General features: G+C 47.4%; 1 protein-coding gene across 2 annotated transcripts in view; it reads right to left on the bottom strand.

Annotated features, from left to right (window-relative positions):
- Positions 1–20,339, bottom strand: part of LOC120063468 (BMP-2-inducible protein kinase-like) — a 96,150-nt gene that overhangs the window by 32,021 nt on the left and 43,790 nt on the right. For both annotated transcript variants that reach the window (XM_039013849.1, XM_039013850.1), the window contains exons 5-11: positions 14,256–14,377; positions 13,494–13,575; positions 11,743–11,875; positions 2,832–2,935; positions 2,632–2,711; positions 2,266–2,483; positions 1,910–2,049 (exon numbers count right to left, since the gene is read on the bottom strand). In XM_039013849.1, the coding sequence (XP_038869777.1) occupies positions 1,910–2,049; positions 2,266–2,483; positions 2,632–2,711; positions 2,832–2,935; positions 11,743–11,875; positions 13,494–13,575; positions 14,256–14,377 (879 nt within the window). The remainder of the gene's footprint in view (positions 1–1,909; positions 2,050–2,265; positions 2,484–2,631; positions 2,712–2,831; positions 2,936–11,742; positions 11,876–13,493; positions 13,576–14,255; positions 14,378–20,339) is intronic.

Here is a 20,339-nt window from a genome sequence, read left to right as displayed (position 1 = left end):
CGGAGCAGGGTTGTGTGTGGCAAGCGTTTTGAAATTGGGAAGTACTAAGTCAACTTGTACAATAAAGAACACAGATCTTCGCTTTGAGTTGCAAAACTTTTTGCTACGGTGTGCCCTACAGAACACATCCCTGTGTTGTATTCACTAGACACGAAACGGAAGCAAACAGCAAAACAAGTCCCTTTTTCAGGACCCTGTCATTCAAAGATAATTCGTAAAAATCCAAATAACTTCACAGATCTTCATTGTAAAGGGTTGAAACACTGTTTCCCATGCTTGTTCAATGAACCATAAACAATTAATGAACAGGCACCTTTGGAACGGTCGTTAAGACACTAACAGCTTACAGACGGTAGGCAATTAAGGTCACAGTTATGAAAACTTAGGACACTAAAGAGGCCTTTCTACTGACTCTGAAAAACACCAAAAGAAATATGTCCAGGGTCCCTGCTCATCTGCGTGAACGTGCCTTAGGCATGCTGCAAGGAGGCATGAGGACTGCAGATGTGGCCAGGGCAATACATTGCAATGTCCGTACTGTGAGACGCCTAAGACAGCGCTACAGGGAGACAGGACGGACAGCTGATCGTCCTCGCAGTGGCAGACCACGTGTAACACCTGCACAGGATTGGTACATCTGAACATCACACCTGTGGGACAGGTACAGGATGACAACAATAACTGCCCGAGTTACACCAGGAATGCACAATCCCTCCATCAGTGCTCAGACTGTCCGCAATAGGCTGAGAGAGGCTGGACTGAGGGCTTGTAGGCCTGTTGTAAGGCAGGTCCTCACCAGACATCACCGGCAACAACGTGGGCACAAACCCACCGTCGCTGGACCAGACATGCAAAAAAGTGCTCTTCACTGACGAGTCGTGGTTTTGTCTCACCAGGGGTGATGGTCGGATTCATGGTTATCGTCGAAGGAATGAGCGTTACACCGAGGCCTGTACTCTGGAGCGGGATCGATTTGGAGGTGGAGGGTCCGTCATGGTCTGGGGCGGTGTGTCATAGCATCATCGGACTGAGCTTGTAGTCAATTCAGGCAATCTCAATGCTGTGCGTTACAGGGAAGACATCCTCCTCCCTCATGTGGTATCCTTCCTGCAGGCTCATCCTGACATGACCCTCCAGTATGACGATGCCACCAGCCATACTGCTCATTCTGTGCGTGATTTCCTACAAGACAGGAATGTCAGTGTTCTGCCACGGCCAGCGAAGAGCCCGGATCTCAATCCCATTGAGCACGTCTGGGACCTGTTGGATCGGAGGGTGAGGTCTAGGGCCATTCCCCCAGAAATGTCTGGGAACTTGCAGGTGCCTTGGTGGAAGAGTGGGGTAACATCTCACAGCAAGAACTGGCAAATCTGGTGCAGTCCATGAGGAGGAGATGCACTGCAGTACTTAATGCAGCTGGTGGCCACACAAGATACTGACTGTTACTTTTGATTTTGACCTCCCCTTTGTTCAGGGACACATTATTCAATTTCTGTTAGTCACATGTCTGTGGAACTTGTTCAGTTTTTGTCTCAGTTGTTGAATCTTGTTATGTTCATACAAATATTTACACGTTAAGTTTGCTGAAAATAAACGCAGTTGACAGTGAGGACGTTTCCTTTTTGCTGAGTTTACAACACTGACTTTGGTTTTGCTAAAGTGTGCCTCACTTAGCATAACCCTGGTGTCAGACAGTGTGAGGGTTTCTCAGCAGTACCTTAGCATACCCCTGGTGTCAGACAGCGTGAGGATTTCTCAGCAGTACCTTAGCATACACCTGGTGTCAGACAGCGTCAGGGTTTCTCAGCAGTACCTTAGCATACCCCTGGTGTCAGAGAGCGTGAGGGTTTCTCAGCAGTACCTTCGCATACCCCTGGTGTCAGAGAGCGTGAGGGTTTCTCAGCAGTACCTGAAGGTATTGGAGCTGCTGTGGATGAACAGGATGGAGTTGTTGTTGCAGACGAAGGTCTCCAGGTTGCAGCTGCTGGAGAACCCTGTTGGCTGTCTGGAGCTGTGGAGCGACCGGCTGGCTGTTACCAGGTGTTGGAGCTGTGATACAAGAGGAGAGGAGATCATTTATTGTCTATTTAGTGAGAATGTGTCGTCTTCTGCCTATACAAACCCTCTCAGATAAACCCGCTGAGATGCACAGGGTCCGCCACGGAGCAGTGCCCCTAGGGGATAGCCGCTTAGGGGGTTCAGTGTCTCACTCAAGGGCACAATGGCAGATAAACAAACACACACACAGTATTTTTGCATTCTCACCTTTCTGCCCATTGCTGACGGCTACAGAAGGCACAGCTGTAGGGGTGATGGGCATGGCGGTGATGGGCGTGGCAGCGGTGGGCGTGGCAGCGGCGGGCACAGCTATAGGGGTGACAGCTGTGTTGGCTACAGGGATGGGTATCACGTTACTGTTGGTAGCCTTGGGTCTCTGTCTCGGAGCGATGGAAGTTGCCGTGGGGCCCGCGGACTCTGTGATTCTGGAATAGTAGGGAACAACCAGAAAACAGTGGAAACTTCCTTATTAAAGTTTATTTATACATTCTCATTGGGAGATGAAATCTATTTTTACAAAAGAGACCTGACTCGTATTCTTTCACAAATATCCACAGTGATATGTGACTGTACCTGGCTTTTGTCATGCTCTTCCGAGCAGCAACCTCGCTGGCTGTGAGTGGCTCAGGGAGTGACGTGGGGAGAGGGGAGCTCTGCAGAGGGGCCGATACAACCGTCACTGTTGCTATAGACACCCAACTTCTCCATACACTGATCTTAAATTTCACTTATAATACAAACACATCTGTCACAATCAATGAACAGTGACTTACAAAGAGATTTGGCACTGGACACTCCTTTCCAGCTAACTTGAAGGCAAAGTAGGAGACTTGATAGATATCTGGTCTCTTCTCATGGTCAGCCTCAAGCATATATCCTGGAGAAGAGGGGACATATAGTTTAATATATTCTGGAGGAGAGGTGACATATAGTTTAATATATCCTGGAGGAGACATATAGTTTAATATATCCTGGAGGAGAGGGGACATATAGTTTAATATATCCTGGAGGAGAGGGGACATATAGTTTAATATATCCTGGAGAAGAGGGGACATATAGTTTAATATATCCTGGAGGAGAGGGTACATATAGTTTAATATATCCTGGAGGAGAGGGGACATATAGTTTAATATATCCTGGAGGAGAGGGGACATATAGTTTAATATATCCTGGAGGGGACATATAGTTTAATATACCCTGGAGGGGACATATAGTTTAATATATCCTGAGAAGAGGGGACATATAGTTTAATATATCCTGGAGGAGACATATAGTTTAATATATCCTGAGGAGAGGGGACATATAGTTTAATATATCCTGAGAAGAGGGGACATATAGTTTAATATATCCTGGAGGAGAGGGGACATATAGTTTAATATATCCTGGAGGAGAGGAGACATATAGTTTAATATATCCTGAGAAGAGGGGACATATAGTTTAATACACTGCTCAAAAAAATAAAGGGAACACTTAAACAACACAATGTAACTCCAAGTCAATCACACTTCTGTGAAATCAAACTGTCCACTTAGGAAGCAACACTGATTGACAATAAATTTCACATGCTGTTGTGCAAATGGAATAGACAAAAGGTGGAAATTATAGGCAATTAGCAAGACACCCCCAAAAAAGGAGTGATTCTGCAGGTGGTGACCACAGACCACTTCTCAGTTCCTATGCTTCCTGGCTGATGTTTTGGTCACTTTTGAATGCTGGCGGTGCTCTCACTCTAGTGGTAGCATGAGACGGAGTCTACAACCCACACAAGTGGCTCAGGTAGTGCAGTTCATCCAGGATGGCACATCAATGCGAGCTGTGGCAAAAAGGTTTGCTGTGTCTGTCAGCGTAGTGTCCAGAGCATGGAGGCGCTACCAGGAGACAGGCCAGTACATCAGGAGACGTGGAGGAGGCCGTAGGAGGGCAACAACCCAGCAGCAGGACCGCTACCTCTGCCTTTGTGCAAGGAGGTGCACTGCCAGCGCCCTGCAAAATGACCTCCAGCAGGCCACAAATGTGCATGTGTCAGCATATGGTCTCACAAGGGGTCTGAGGATCTCATCTCGGTACCTAATGGCAGTCAGGCTACCTCTGGCGAGCACATGGAGGGCTGTGCGGCCCCACAAAGAAATGCCACCCCACACCATGACTGACCCATCGCCAAACCGGTCATGCTGGAGGATGTTGCAGGCAGCAGAACGTTCTCCACGGCGTCTCCAGACTCTGTCACGTCTGTCACATGTGCTCAGTGTGAACCTGCTTTCATCTGTGAAGAGCACAGGGCGCCAGTGGCGAATTTGCCAATCTTGGTGTTCTCTGGCAAATGCCAAACGTCCTGCACGGTGTTGGGCTGTAAGCACAACCCCCACCTGTGGACGTCGGGCCCTCATACCACCCTCATGGAGTCTGTTTCTGACCGTTTGAGCAGACACATGCACATTTGTGGCCTGCTGGAGGTCATTTTGCAGGGCGCTGGCAGTGCACCTCCTTGCACAAAGGCGGAGGTAGCGGTCCTGCTGCTGGGTTGTTGCCCTCCTACGGCCTCGTCCACGTCTCCTGATGTACTGGCCTGTCTCCTGGTAGCGCCTCCATGCTCTGGACACTACGCTGACAGACACAGCAAACCTTTTTGCCACAGCTCGCATTGATGTGCCATCCTGGATGAACTGCACTACCTGAGCCACTTGTGTGGGTTGTAGACTCCGTCTCATGCTACCACTAGAGTGAGAGCACCACCAGCATTCAAAAGTGACCAAAACATCAGCCAGGAAGCATAGGAACTGAGAAGTGGTCTGTGGTCACCACCTGCAGAATCACTCCTTTTTTGGGGGTGTCTTGCTAATTGCCTATAATTTCCACCTTTTGTCTATTCCATTTGCACAACAGCATGTGACATTTATTGTCAATCAGTGTTGCTTCCTAAGTGGACAGTTTGATTTCACAGAAGTGTGATTGACTTGGAGTTACAGTGTTGTTTAAGTGTTCCCTTTATTTTTTTGAGCAGTGTATATCCTGAGAAGAGGGGACATATAGTTTAATATATCCTGAGAAGAGGGGACATATAGTTTAATATATCCTGAGAAGAGGGGACATATAGTTTAATACATCCTGAGAAGAGACATATAGTTTAATACATCCTGGAGGAGAGGGGACATATAGTTTAATATATCCTGGAGAAGAGGAGACATATAGTTTAATACATCCTGAGGAGAGGGGACATATAGTTTAATACATCCTGAGGAGAGGGGACATATAGTTTAATATATCCTGGAGGGGACATATAGTTTAATATACCCTGGAGGGGACATATAGTTTAATATATCCTGAGAAGAGGGGACATATAGTTTAATATATCCTGGAGGAGACATATAGTTTAATATATCCTGGAGAAGAGGAGACATATAGTTTAATACATCCTGAGGAGAGGGGACATATAGTTTAATACATCCTGAGGAGAGGGGACATATAGTTTAATACATCCTGAGAAGAGACATATAGTTTAATACATCCTGGAGGAGAGGGGACATATAGTTTAATACATCCTGAGAAGAGACATAGTTTACTATATCCTGGAGGAGACATATAGTTTAATATATCCTGGAGGAGAGGTGACATATAGTTTAATATATCCTGGAGGAGAGGGGACATATAGTTTAATATATCCTGGAGGAGAGGGGACATATAGTTTAATATATCCTGGAGGAGAGGGGACATATAGTTTAATATATCCTGAGGAGAGGGGACATATAGTTTAATATATCCTGAGAAGAGGGGACATATAGTTTAATATATCCTGGAGGAGAGGGGACATATAGTTTAATATATCCTGGAGAAGAGGGGACATATAGTTTAATATATCCTGGAGGAGAGGGGACATATAGTTTAATATATCCTGGAGGAGAGGGGACATATAGTTTAATATATCCTGGAGGAGAGGGGACATATAGTTTAATATATCCTGGAGGAGAGGGGACATATAGTTTAATATATCCTGGAGGAGAGGGGACATATAGTTTAATATATCCTGGAGGAGAGGAGACATATAGTTTAATATATCCTGGAGGAGAGGAGACATATAGTTTAATATATCCTGGAGGAGAGGGGACATATAGTTTAATATATCCTGGAGGAGAGGAGACATATAGTTTAATATATCCTGGAGGAGACATATAGTTTAATATATCCTGGAGGGGACATATAGTTTAATATATCCTGAGAAGAGGGGACATATAGTTTAATATATCCTGAGAAGAGGGGACATATAGTTTAATATATCCTGGAGGAGACATATAGTTTAATATATCCTGGAGGAGACATATAGTTTAATATATCCTGAGGAGAGGGGACATATAGTTTAATATATCCTGGAGGAGAGGGGACATATAGTTTAATATATCCTGGAGGAGAGGAGACATATAGTTTAATATATCCTGAGAAGAGGGGACATATAGTTTAATATATCCTGAGAAGAGGGGACATATAGTTTAATATATCCTGAGAAGAGGGGACATATAGTTTAATATATCCTGGAGAAGAGGGGACATATAGTTTAATATATCCTGGAGAAGAGGGGACATATAGTTTAATACATCCTGGAGGAGAGGGGACATATAGTTTAATATATCCTGGAGGAGAGGGGACATATAGTTTAATATATCCTGGAGGAGAGGGGACATATAGTTTAATATATCCTGGAGGAGAGGGGACATATAGTTTAATATATCCTGGAGGAGAGGAGACATATAGTTTAATATATCCTGGAGGAGAGGAGACATATAGTTTAATATATCCTGGAGGAGAGGGGACATATAGTTTAATATATCCTGGAGGAGAGGAGACATATAGTTTAATATATCCTGGAGGAGACATATAGTTTAATATATCCTGAGAAGAGGGGACATATAGTTTAATATATCCTGAGGAGAGGGGACATATAGTTTAATATATCCTGAGAAGAGGGGACATATAGTTTAATATATCCTGGAGGAGAGGGGACATATAGTTTAATATATCCTGGAGGGGACATATAGTTTAATATATCCTGAGAAGAGGGGACATATAGTTTAATATATCCTGGAGGAGACATATAGTTTAATATATCCTGGAGGAGACATATAGTTTAATATATCCTGAGGAGAGGGGACATATAGTTTAATATATCCTGGAGGAGAGGGGACATATAGTTTAATATATCCTGGAGGAGAGGAGACATATAGTTTAATATATCCTGAGAAGAGGGGACATATAGTTTAATATATCCTGAGAAGAGGGGACATATAGTTTAATATATCCTGGAGAAGAGGGGACATATAGTTTAATATATCCTGGAGAAGAGGGGACATATAGTTTAATACATCCTGAGGAGAGGGGACATATAGTTTAATACATCCTGGAGGAGAGGGGACATATAGTTTAATATATCCTGAGGAGAGGGGACAAATAGTTTAAACTATCCTGAGGAGAGGGGACATATAGTTTAATATATCCTGAGAAGAGGGGACATATAGTTTAATATATCCTGGAGGAGAGGGGACATATAGTTTAATATATCCTGAGGAGAGGGGACATATAGTTTAATATATCCTGAGGAGAGGGGACATATAGTTTAATATATCCTGAGAAGAGGGGACATATAGTTTAATATATCCTGGAGGAGAGGGGACATATAGTTTAATATATCCTGGAGAAGAGGGGACATATAGTTTAATATATCCTGAGAAGAGGGGGCATATAGTTTAATATATCCTGGAGGAGAGGGGACATATAGTTTAATATATCCTGGAGGAGAGGGGACATATAGTTTAATATATCCTGGAGGAGAGGGGACATATAGTTTACTATATCCTGGAGGAGAGGGGACATATAGTTTAATATATCCTGGAGAAGAGGGGACATATAGTTTAATATATCCTGGAGGGGACATATAGTTTAATATATCCTGGAGGGGACATATAGTTTAATATATCCTGGAGAAGACATATAGTTTACTACATCCTGAGGAGAGGGGACATATAGTTTAATATATCCTGGAGGAGAGGGGACATATAGTTTAATATATCCTGGAGGAGAGGGGACATATAGTTTAATATATCCTGGAGAAGACATATAGTTTACTATATCCTGGAGGAGAGGAGACATAGTTTAATATATCCTGGAGAAGACATATAGTTTAATATATCCTGGAGGAGAGGGGACATATAGTTTAATATATCCTGGAGGAGAGGGGACATATAGTTTAATATATCCTGGAGGAGAGGGGACATATAGTTTAATATATCCTGGAGGAGAGGGGACATATAGTTTAATATATCCTGGAGGAGAGGGGACATATAGTTTAATATATCCTGGAGGAGAGGGGACATATAGTTTAATATATCCTGGAGGAGAGGGGACATATAGTTTAATATATCCTGGAGGAGAGGGGACATATAGTTTAATATATCCTGGAGAAGACATATAGTTTACTACATCCTGAGGAGAGGGGACATATAGTTTAATATATCCTGGAGGAGACATATAGTTTAATATATCCTGGAGGAGACATATAGTTTAATACATCCTGGAGGAGAGGGGACGTATAGTTTAATACATCCTGAGAAGAGACATATAGTTTAATACATCCTGGAGGAGAGGGGACATATAGTTTACTACATCCTGAGGGGACATATAGTTTAATATATCCTGGAGAAGACATATAGTTTACTACATCCTGAGGAGAGGGGACATATAGTTTAATATATCCTGGAGGAGACATATAGTTTAATACATCCTGAGAAGAGACATATAGTTTAATACATCCTGGAGGAGAGGGGACATATAGTTTAATACATCCTGAGAAGAGACATATAGTTTACTATATCCTGGAGGAGAGGAGACATATAGTTTAATATATCCTGGAGGAGAGGGGACATATAGTTTAATATATCCTGGAGGAGACATATAGTTTAATATATCCTGAGAAGAGGGGACATATAGTTTAATATATCCTGGAGGAGAGGTGACATATAGTTTAATATATCCTGGAGGAGAGGGGACATATAGTTTAATATATCCTGGAGGAGAGGGGACATATAGTTTAATATATCCTGGAGGAGAGGGGACATATAGTTTAATATATCCTGGAGGAGAGGGGACATATAGTTTAATATATCCTGAGGAGAGGGGACATATAGTTTAATATATCCTGGAGGAGAGGGGACATATAGTTTAATATATCCTGGAGAAGAGGGGACATAGTTTAATATATCCTGGAGAAGACATATAGTTTAATATATCCTGGAGGAGAGGGGACATATAGTTTACTATATCCTGGAGAAGAGGGGACATATAGTTTAATATATCCTGGAGGAGAGGGGACATATAGTTTAATATATCCTGAGGAGAGGGGACATATAGTTTAATACATCCTGAGGAGAGGGGACATATAGTTTAATATATCCTGGAGGAGAGGGGACATATAGTTTACTACATCCTGGAGGAGACATATAGTTTAATACATCCTGAAGAAGAGGGGACATATAGTTTAATATATCCTGGAGAAGAGGGGACATATAGTTTAATATATCCTGGAGGAGACATATAGTTTAATATATCCTGGAGGAGACATATAGTTTAATATATCCTGGAGAAGAGGGGACATATAGTTTAATATATCCTGGAGAAGAGGGGACATATAGTTTAATATATCCTGAGGAGAGGGGACATATAGTTTAATATATCCTGGAGAAGAGGGGACATATAGTTTAATATATCCTGAGAAGAGGGGACATATAGTTTAATACATCCTGGAGGAGAGGGGACATATAGTTTAATATATCCTGAGGAGAGGGGACATATAGTTTAATATATCCTGGAGGAGAGGGGACATATAGTTTAATATATCCTGAGAAGAGGGAACATATAGTTTAATATATCCTGAGGAGAGGGGACATATAGTTTAATATATCCTGGAGGAGAGGGGACATATAGTTTAATATATCCTGAGAAGAGGGGACATATAGTTTAATATATCCTGGAGGAGAGGGGACATATAGTTTAATATATCCTGAGGAGAGGGGACATATAGTTTACTATATCCTGGAGGAGACATATAGTTTAATATATCCTGGAGGAGACATATAGTTTAATATATCCTGGAGGAGACATATAGTTTAATATATCCTGGAGAAGAGGGGACATATAGTTTACTATATCCTGAGGAGAGGAGACATATAGTTTAATATATCCTGGAGGAGAGGGGACATATAGTTTAATATATCCTGAGAAGAGGGAACATATAGTTTAATACATCCTGGAGGAGAGGGGACATATAGTTTAATATATCCTGGAGAAGAGGGGACATATAGTTTAATATATCCTGAGGAGAGGGGACATATAGTTTAATATATCCTGGAGAAGAGGGGACATATAGTTTAATATATCCTGGAGGAGAGGAGACATATAGTTTAATACATCCTGAGAAGAGGGGACATATAGTTTAATATATCCTGGAGGAGAGGGGACATATCGTTTAATATATCCTGAGAAGAGGGGACATATAGTTTAATACATCCTGGAGGAGAGGGGACATATAGTTTAATATATCCTGGAGGAGAGGGGACATATAGTTTACTATATCCTGGAGGAGACATATAGTTTAATATATCCTGGAGGAGACATATAGTTTAATATATCCTGGAGGAGACATACAGTTTAATATATCCTGGAGAAGAGGGGACATATAGTTTACTATATCCTGAGGAGAGGGGACATATAGTTTAATATATCCTGGAGGAGAGGGGAAATATAGTTTAATATATCCTGAGAAGAGGGGACATATAGTTTAATATATCCTGGAGGAGAGGTGACATATAGTTTAATATATCCTGGAGGAGAGGGGACATATAGTTTAATATATCCTGGAGGAGAGGAGACATATAGTTTAATATATCCTGGAGGAGAGGAGACATATAGTTTAATATATCCTGGAGGAGAGGGGACATATAGTTTAATATATCCTGGAGGAGAGGGGACATATAGTTTAATATATCCTGAGAAGAGGGGACATATAGTTTAATACATCCTGGAGGAGAGGGGACATATAGTTTAATATATCCTGGAGAAGAGGGGACATATAGTTTAATATATCCTGAGGAGAGGGGACATATAGTTTAATACATCCTGGAGAAGAGGGGACATATAGTTTAATATATCCTGGAGGAGAGGAGACATATAGTTTAATACATCCTGAGAAGAGGGGACATATAGTTTAACATATCCTGGAGAAGAGGGGACATAGTTTAATACACATTACTTTATAGTATCGCAGACAAATCAGAGAATCCCCCATTTCCTTAAGAGAAGGCATGTACACTTTACACAGGTTTTAAATATAAAAAAGTGAATTTTAATGTGTATGAAAATACGATTATTACCTCGCTATAATTCATTTTTCACCCTGGTAAAATGCATAAAAATGTCTACCTTCCATTTGACCACAAGGTGGAGCTATTGGATAATATTTGTATTAAAGGCCTACACTGGGTGTGTAAACAATGAATGTTAGTTTGATTGGGCAAATTAATTGGAAAGGTAAATGTTTACACATCAGAAATATTGACATGACAATGTTTAATGTGGTTTAATTTGTATATGTATTGACAGCTTTGTGGTTCGTGTGGTGCTGAGGAACAAAGCAGTTGTACTTACTGATTAAGCAGTGCAGCTTGAAGGAGAACTTGGAATTGTCAGGAACGATAAAGGTTCCGTCACATATGGCGACTTGACTCTCTCCGAACGGGAGCGAGAAGAAACACAGCTTGTACAACAAGCAACCAAGAGCCTGAAACAGAGAAACACAGCTGGTACAACAAGCAACCAAGAGCCTGAAACAGAGAAACACAGAAACACAGCTTGTACAACAAGCAACCAAGAGCCTGAAACAGAGAAACACAGCTTGTACAACAAGCAACCAAGAGCCTGAAACAGAGAAACACAGCTTGTACAACAAGTAACCAAGCGCCTGAAACAGAGAAACACAGCTTGTACAACAAGCAACCAAGAGCCTGAAACAGAGAAACACAGCTTGTACAACAAGCAACCAAGAGCCTGAAACAGAGAAACACAGCTTGTACAACAAGCAACCAAGAGCCTGAAACACAGAAACACAGCGTGTACAACAACCAATCAAGAGCCTGAAACACAGAAACACAGCTTGTACAATAAGCAACCAAGAGCCTGAAACAGAGAAACACAGCTTGTACAACAAGTAACCAAGCGCCTGAAACAGAGAAACACAGCTTGTACAACAAGCAACCAAGAGCCTGAAACAGAGAAACACAGCTTGTACAACAAGCAACCAAGAGCCTGAAACAGAGAAACACAGCTTGTACAACAAGCAACCAAGAGCCTGAAACACAGAAACACAGCGTGTACAACAACCAATCAAGAGCCTGAAACACAGAAACACAGCTTGTACAATAAGCAACCAAGAGCCTGAAACAGAGAAACACAGCTTGTACAACATGATATCAAACCATATTACAATACATGCCTATATGCAGTATGTTATATAACATGGACTGCTCTCACCTCTGTCAGACAAATGAAGACAGTATATTTCTCCATACCTATAATACACACCCCCCCCCCCCCCCCCCGCCAAACCCAGATTTGTCCGTCAGACTGCCAGATGGTGAAGCGTGATTCATCACTCCAGAGAACGCGTTTCCACTGCTCCAGATTTCCGAGGACGGCGAGCTTTACACCACTCCAGCCGACGCTTGGCATTGCGCATGGTGATTTTAGGCTTGTGTGCAGCTGCTCGGCCATGGAAACTTATTTCATGAGGCTCCCGACGAACCGTTCTTGTGCTGACGTTGCTTCCAGAGGCCGTTTGGAACTCGGTAGTGAGTGTTGCAACCGAGGACATGCTACGTGCTTCAGCACTCGGCAGTCCCGTTCTGTGAGCTTGTGTGGTCTACCACTTGGCAGCTGAGCCGTTGTTTCTCCTAGACGTTTCCACTTCACAATAACAACACTGACAGTTGACCGGGGCAGCTCTAGCAGGGCAGACATTTGACGAACAGACTTATTTGAAAAGGTGCCATCCTATGACGGTGCCACGTTGAAAGACAGAGCTCTTCAGTAAATCCATTCTACTGCCAATGTTTGTCTATGGAGATTGCATGGCTGTGTGCTGTATTTTATACACCTATCAGCAACTGGTGTGGCTGAAATAGAAGAATCCTCTAATTTGAAGGGGTGTCCACATAGCTTTGGCCATGTTGGGTACATTCACGACACACACACACTTCAAGCTCTTCTGTTACTGACTGGCTAGAGACCACACACACCTCCACGTATGTACACACACACACGTTTCCCGCACACACACCTACGTTTCCCGCACACACACACGTTTCTGTACAGACACACACACACACACAACACCCACTTACCCATATATCAGCCTTGGTGGTAATGGCCTTCCCTGCGTACACGTTAATCATCTCTGGAGCTCGATAAGACAGGGTCGTGTACCTGCACACACACACACACACAACACAGTAAGTGCTGAGCGTCAAAAGTCATGTGCGTTTCAGTTCTAGTCTTATGCAAGTACGAAGCAGCTGAAATGATACCCTATACTATATAGTGCACTACTATAGACCAGAGCCCTATTCCCTATATAGTGCACTACTATAGACCAGAGCCCTATTCCCTATATAGTGCACTACTATAGACCAGAGCCCTATTCCCTATATAGTGCACTACTATAGACCAGAGCCCTATTCCCTATATAGTGCAATGTAAGAGTGCAGGGCTGAAGTGGAGAACACTTCATTTTAAGGGTCTGTTCATAAACCATTCATAAGGTGTTTATAAACCATTCATAAGGTGTTTATAAACCTTTTATAAGGCATTTACAAACAGTACACTCCCATTTATTAATCATTACCCCCACGTGTAAACGTTATTCAGACATTTATATTTCCTTAACCATCCTGTGTTGTGTGATTATTCTGTTACCAGGTACTGATGGAATGTCTACCAACGGCATGCCCACCTTTTAGTGAGAAATTACACCGTGCAAGACAGCCCTAACAGTCAATCCGATGGACAATCGTGACTCAGTGATGACCTGTATCTACAAATGTATGCACATAGATGACAAGTGAGGCACACACACACACACACAGTTCAAAAGGTCATCCACTCACTTCTTGATTTCGTCCTCCACGGCGGTCACTCCGTCTTTGTGTGGGAGCAGCACCTTGTGAGTAGCACTTCCAAAATCACACAGAACATAACTGCCATTATCACTCAGGAGGATGTTCTCTACCTGGAGGAGACGGAGACGAACCATTAGTAAAGGACGGACAGAAGAGAGAGACCAAGGAGGAAGAAAGAGGACATATGAATGATTGAAAGCGACAGACATTGATGGAGGAAGGAGAGACAGAGACACAGAGAGACACAGAGAGACAGAGAGAGACAGAGAGAGACAGAGAGAGACAGAGAGAGAGAGAGAGAGACAGAGAGAGAGAGAGAGAGACAGAGAGAGACAGAGAGAGACAGAGACAGAGAGAGACAGAGAGAGACAGAGAGAGACAGAGAGAGACAGAGAGAGACAGAGAGGAGTGGGGAGAGTGTCACTGACTGCCCAAATTACAAAGTGGATGGTGAGGTAGCTGAACTCCTAAAGCTGGCCAATAGAAAAGGAGTTTAATTCACAGGACTTGGACAGGTTCTGTTTTGTTGACTATTTTAGTCCACAGCAGAGAGATATGCCAAGATACACAAAACATTACTGAGGGAGAGAGGAACGAGAGAGAAACAGGATGCATATTAGATTGAAAGTGACACAAAGGGTGAAATGATGGGAGAAGGAGAGGGGGAGAGGGGGGGGACAGATACACAAAGGACAGAAGGGGAAAGAGAGCTGAATGACAGACACACACAGTCTTGTACAGCTAACCTTGTGGGGACACACAATTCAGTCCCATTCAAAATCTTATTTTCCCAAACCCCTAACCTGTACTCTTACCCTAACCTGTACTCTTACCCTAACCTGTACTCTTACCCTAACCTGTACTCTTACCCTAACCTGTACTCTTACCCTAACCTGTACTCTTACCCTAACCTGTACTCTTACCCTAACCTGTACTCTTAACCTAAACCTAAGATTAACCCTAAAACTAACCCTAGCTCCTAACCCTTAACATAATTCTAACCCTAACACTAATTCTAACCTTAACCCTAAACCCCCTAGAAATAGCATTTGACCTTGTGGGGACTAACAAAATGTCCCCAGTTGGTCACATTTAGTTTGTTTACTATTCTTGTGGGAACTTCTGGTCTCTACAAGAATAGTTAAACACGTTCACACACAGCTCAGAGCAGCTGACAGACAATGCTTTTTGCAGTGTCACTTCACCCATCAGTGAGTGACTGGGCCTCCCAGTCTCTGTGTCCCTCTGCGGTTCCATAACAACCTCGGCTGGGACCTAACAGACAGGCTGGTGAGTCAGACCCCCAGTGTTAGGACGGGCTGGAGAGTCAGACCCCCAGTGTTAGGACGGGCTGGAGAGTCAGACCCCCAGTGTTAGGACGGGCTGGTGAGTCAGACCCCCAGTGTTAGGACGGGCTGGAGAGTCAGACCCCCAGTGTTAGGACGGGCTGGAGAGTCAGACCCCCAGTGTTAGGACGGGCTGCTGAGTCAGACCCCCAGTGTTAGGACGGGCTGCTGAGTCAGACCCCCAGTGTTAGGACGGGCTGCTGAGTCAGACCCCCAGTGTTAGGACAGGCTGCTGAGTCAGACCCCCAGTGTTAGGACAGGCTGCTGAGTCAGACCCCCAGTGTTAGGACAGGCTGCTGAGTCAGACCCCCAGTGTTAGGACGGGCTGGAGAGTCAGACCCCCAGTGTTAGGACGGGCTGCTGAGTCAGACCCCCAGTGTTAGGACGGGCTGCTGAGTCAGACCCCCAGTGTTAGGACGGGCTGGAGAGTCAGACCCCCAGTGTTAGGACGGGCTGGAGAGTCAGACCCCCAGTGTTAGGACGGGCTGGAGAGTCAGACCCCCAGTGTTAGGACGGGCTGGAGAGTCAGACCCCCAGTGTTAGGACGGGCTGGAGAGTCAGACCCCCAGTGTTAGGACGGGCTGGAGAGTCAGACCCCCAGTGTTAGGACGGGCTGGAGAGTCAGACCCCCAGTGTTAGGACGGGCTGGAGAGTCAGACCCCCAGTGTTAGGACGGGCTGGAGAGTCAGACCCCCAGTGTTAGGACGGGCTGGAGAGTCAGACCCCCAGTGTTAGGACGGGCTGGAGAGTCAGACCCCCAGTGTTAGGACGGGCTGGAGAGTCAGACCCCCAGTGTTAGGACGGGCTGGAGAGTCAGACCCCCAGTGTTAGGACGGGCTGGAGAGTCAGACCCCCAGTGTTAGGACGGGCTGGAGAGTCAGACCCCCAGTGTTAGGACGGGCTGGAGAGTCAGACCCCCAGTGTTAGGACGGGCTGGAGAGTCAGACCCCCAGTGTTAGGACGGGCTGGAGAGTCAGACCCCCAGTGTTAGGACGGGCTGGAGAGTCAGACCCCCAGTGTTAGGACGGGCTGGAGAGTCAGACCCCCAGTGTTAGGACGGGCTGGAGAGTCAGACCCCCAGTGTTAGGACGGGCTGGAGAGTCAGACCCCCAGTGTTAGGACGGGCTGGAGAGTCAGACCCCCAGTGTTAGGACGGGCTGGAGAGTCAGACCCCCAGTGTTAGGACGGGCTGGAGAGTCAGACCCCCAGTGTTAGGACGGGCTGGAGAGTCAGACCCCCAGTGTTAGGACGGGCTGGAGAGTCAGACCCCCAGTGTTAGGACGGGCTGGAGAGTCAGACCCCCAGTGTTAGGACGGGCTGGAGAGTCAGACCCCCAGTGTTAGGACGGGCTGGAGAGTCAGACCCCCAGTGTTAGGACGGGCTGGAGAGTCAGACCCCCAGTGTTAGGACGGGCTGGAGAGTCAGACCCCCAGTGTTAGGACGGGCTGGAGAGTCAGACCCCCAGTGTTAGGACGGGCTGGAGAGTCAGACCCCCAGTGTTAGGACGGGCTGGAGAGTCAGACCCCCAGTGTTAGGACGGGCTGGAGAGTCAGACCCCCAGTGTTAGGACGGGCTGGAGAGTCAGACCCCCAGTGTTAGGACGGGCTGGAGAGTCAGACCCCCAGTGTTAGGACGGGCTGGAGAGTCAGACCCCCAGTGTTAGGACGGGCTGGAGAGTCAGACCCCCAGTGTTAGGACGGGCTGGAGAGTCAGACCCCCAGTGTTAGGACGGGCTGGAGAGTCAGACCCCCAGTGTTAGGACGGGCTGGAGAGTCAGACCCCCAGTGTTAGGACGGGCTGGAGAGTCAGACCCCCAGTGTTAGGACGGGCTGGAGAGTCAGACCCCCAGTGTTAGGACGGGCTGGAGAGTCAGACCCCCAGTGTTAGGACGGGCTGGAGAGTCAGACCCCCAGTGTTAGGACGGGCTGGAGAGTCAGACCCCCAGTGTTAGGACGGGCTGGAGAGTCAGACCCCCAGTGTTAGGACGGGCTGGAGAGTCAGACCCCCAGTGTTAGGACGGGCTGGAGAGTCAGACCCCCAGTGTTAGGACGGGCTGGAGAGTCAGACCCCCAGTGTTAGGACGGGCTGGAGAGTCAGACCCCCAGTGTTAGGACGGGCTGGAGAGTCAGACCCCCAGTGTTAGGACGGGCTGGAGAGTCAGACCCCCAGTGTTAGGACGGGCTGGAGAGTCAGACCCCCAGTGTTAGGACGGGCTGGAGAGTCAGACCCCCAGTGTTAGGACGGGCTGGAGAGTCAGACCCCCAGTGTTAGGACGGGCTGGAGAGTCAGACCCCCAGTGTTAGGACGGGCTGGAGAGTCAGACCCCCAGTGTTAGGACGGGCTGGAGAGTCAGACCCCCAGTGTTAGGACGGGCTGGAGAGTCAGACCCCCAGTGTTAGGACGGGCTGGAGAGTCAGACCCCCAGTGTTAGGACGGGCTGGAGAGTCAGACCCCCAGTGTTAGGACGGGCTGGAGAGTCAGACCCCCAGTGTTAGGACGGGCTGGAGAGTCAGACCCCCAGTGTTAGGACGGGCTGGAGAGTCAGACCCCCAGTGTTAGGACGGGCTGGAGAGTCAGACCCCCAGTGTTAGGACGGGCTGGAGAGTCAGACCCCCAGTGTTAGGACGGGCTGGAGAGTCAGACCCCCAGTGTTAGGACGGGCTGGAGAGTCAGACCCCCAGTGTTAGGACGGGCTGGAGAGTCAGACCCCCAGTGTTAGGACGGGCTGGAGAGTCAGACCCCCAGTGTTAGGACGGGCTGGAGAGTCAGACCCCCAGTGTTAGGACGGGCTGGAGAGTCAGACCCCCAGTGTTAGGACGGGCTGGAGAGTCAGACCCCCAGTGTTAGGACGGGCTGGAGAGTCAGACCCCCAGTGTTAGGACGGGCTGGAGAGTCAGACCCCCAGTGTTAGGACGGGCTGGAGAGTCAGACCCCCAGTGTTAGGACGGGCTGGAGAGTCAGACCCCCAGTGTTAGGACGGGCTGGAGAGTCAGACCCCCAGTGTTAGGACGGGCTGGAGAGTCAGACCCCCAGTGTTAGGACGGGCTGGAGAGTCAGACCCCCAGTGTTAGGACGGGCTGGAGAGTCAGACCCCCAGTGTTAGGACGGGCTGGAGAGTCAGACCCCCAGTGTTAGGACGGGCTGGAGAGTCAGACCCCCAGTGTTAGGACGGGCTGGAGAGTCAGACCCCCAGTGTTAGGACGGGCTGGAGAGTCAGACCCCCAGTGTTAGGACGGGCTGGAGAGTCAGACCCCCAGTGTTAGGACGGGCTGGAGAGTCAGACCCCCAGTGTTAGGACGGGCTGGAGAGTCAGACCCCCAGTGTTAGGACGGGCTGGAGAGTCAGACCCCCAGTGTTAGGACGGGCTGGAGAGTCAGACCCCCAGTGTTAGGACGGGCTGGAGAGTCAGACCCCCAGTGTTAGGACGGGCTGGAGAGTCAGACCCCCAGTGTTAGGACGGGCTGGAGAGTCAGACCCCCAGTGTTAGGACGGGCTGGAGAGTCAGACCCCCAGTGTTAGGACGGGCTGGAGAGTCAGACCCCCAGTGTTAGGACGGGCTGGAGAGTCAGACCCCCAGTGTTAGGACGGGCTGGAGAGTCAGACCCCCAGTGTTAGGACGGGCTGGAGAGTCAGACCCCCAGTGTTAGGACGGGCTGGAGAGTCAGACCCCCAGTGTTAGGACGGGCTGGAGAGTCAGACCCCCAGTGTTAGGACGGGCTGGAGAGTCAGACCCCCAGTGTTAGGACGGGCTGGAGAGTCAGACCCCCAGTGTTAGGACGGGCTGGAGAGTCAGACCCCCAGTGTTAGGACGGGCTGGAGAGTCAGACCCCCAGTGTTAGGACGGGCTGGAGAGTCAGACCCCCAGTGTTAGGACGGGCTGGAGAGTCAGACCCCCAGTGTTAGGACGGGCTGGAGAGTCAGACCCCCAGTGTTAGGACGGGCTGGAGAGTCAGACCCCCAGTGTTAGGACGGGCTGGAGAGTCAGACCCCCAGTGTTAGGACGGGCTGGAGAGTCAGACCCCCAGTGTTAGGACGGGCTGGAGAGTCAGACCCCCAGTGTTAGGACGGGCTGGAGAGTCAGACCCCCAGTGTTAGGACGGGCTGGAGAGTCAGACCCCCAGTGTTAGGACGGGCTGGAGAGTCAGACCCCCAGTGTTAGGACGGGCTGGAGAGTCAGACCCCCAGTGTTAGGACGGGCTGGAGAGTCAGACCCCCAGTGTTAGGACGGGCTGGAGAGTCAGACCCCCAGTGTTAGGACGGGCTGGTGAGTCAGACCCCCAGTGTTAGGACGGGCTGGTGAGTCAGACCCCCAGTGTTAGGACGGGCTGGTGAGTCAGACCCCCAGTGTTAGGACGGGCTGGTGAGTCAGACCCCCAGTGTTAGGACGGGCTGGTGAGTCAGACCCCCAGTGTTAGGACGGGCTGGTGAGTCAGACCCCCAGTGTTAGGACGGGCTGGTGAGTCAGACCCCCAGTGTTAGGACGGGCTGGTGAGTCAGACCCCCAGTGTTAGGACGGGCTGGTGAGTCAGACCCCCAGTGTTAGGACGGGCTGGTGAGTCAGACCCCCAGTGTTAGGACGGGCTGGTGAGTCAGACCCCCAGTGTTAGGACGGGCTGGTGAGTCAGACCCCCAGTGTTAGGACGGGCTGGTGAGTCAGACCCCCAGTGTTAGGACGGGCTGGTGAGTCAGACCCCCAGTGTTAGGACGGGCTGGTGAGTCAGACCCC

Source organism: Salvelinus namaycush, chromosome 18, assembly GCF_016432855.1.
Source record: "Salvelinus namaycush isolate Seneca chromosome 18, SaNama_1.0, whole genome shotgun sequence".
Classification (NCBI taxonomy): domain Eukaryota; kingdom Metazoa; phylum Chordata; class Actinopteri; order Salmoniformes; family Salmonidae; genus Salvelinus; species Salvelinus namaycush.
This window is presented reverse-complemented; position numbering and strand designations above follow the sequence as displayed.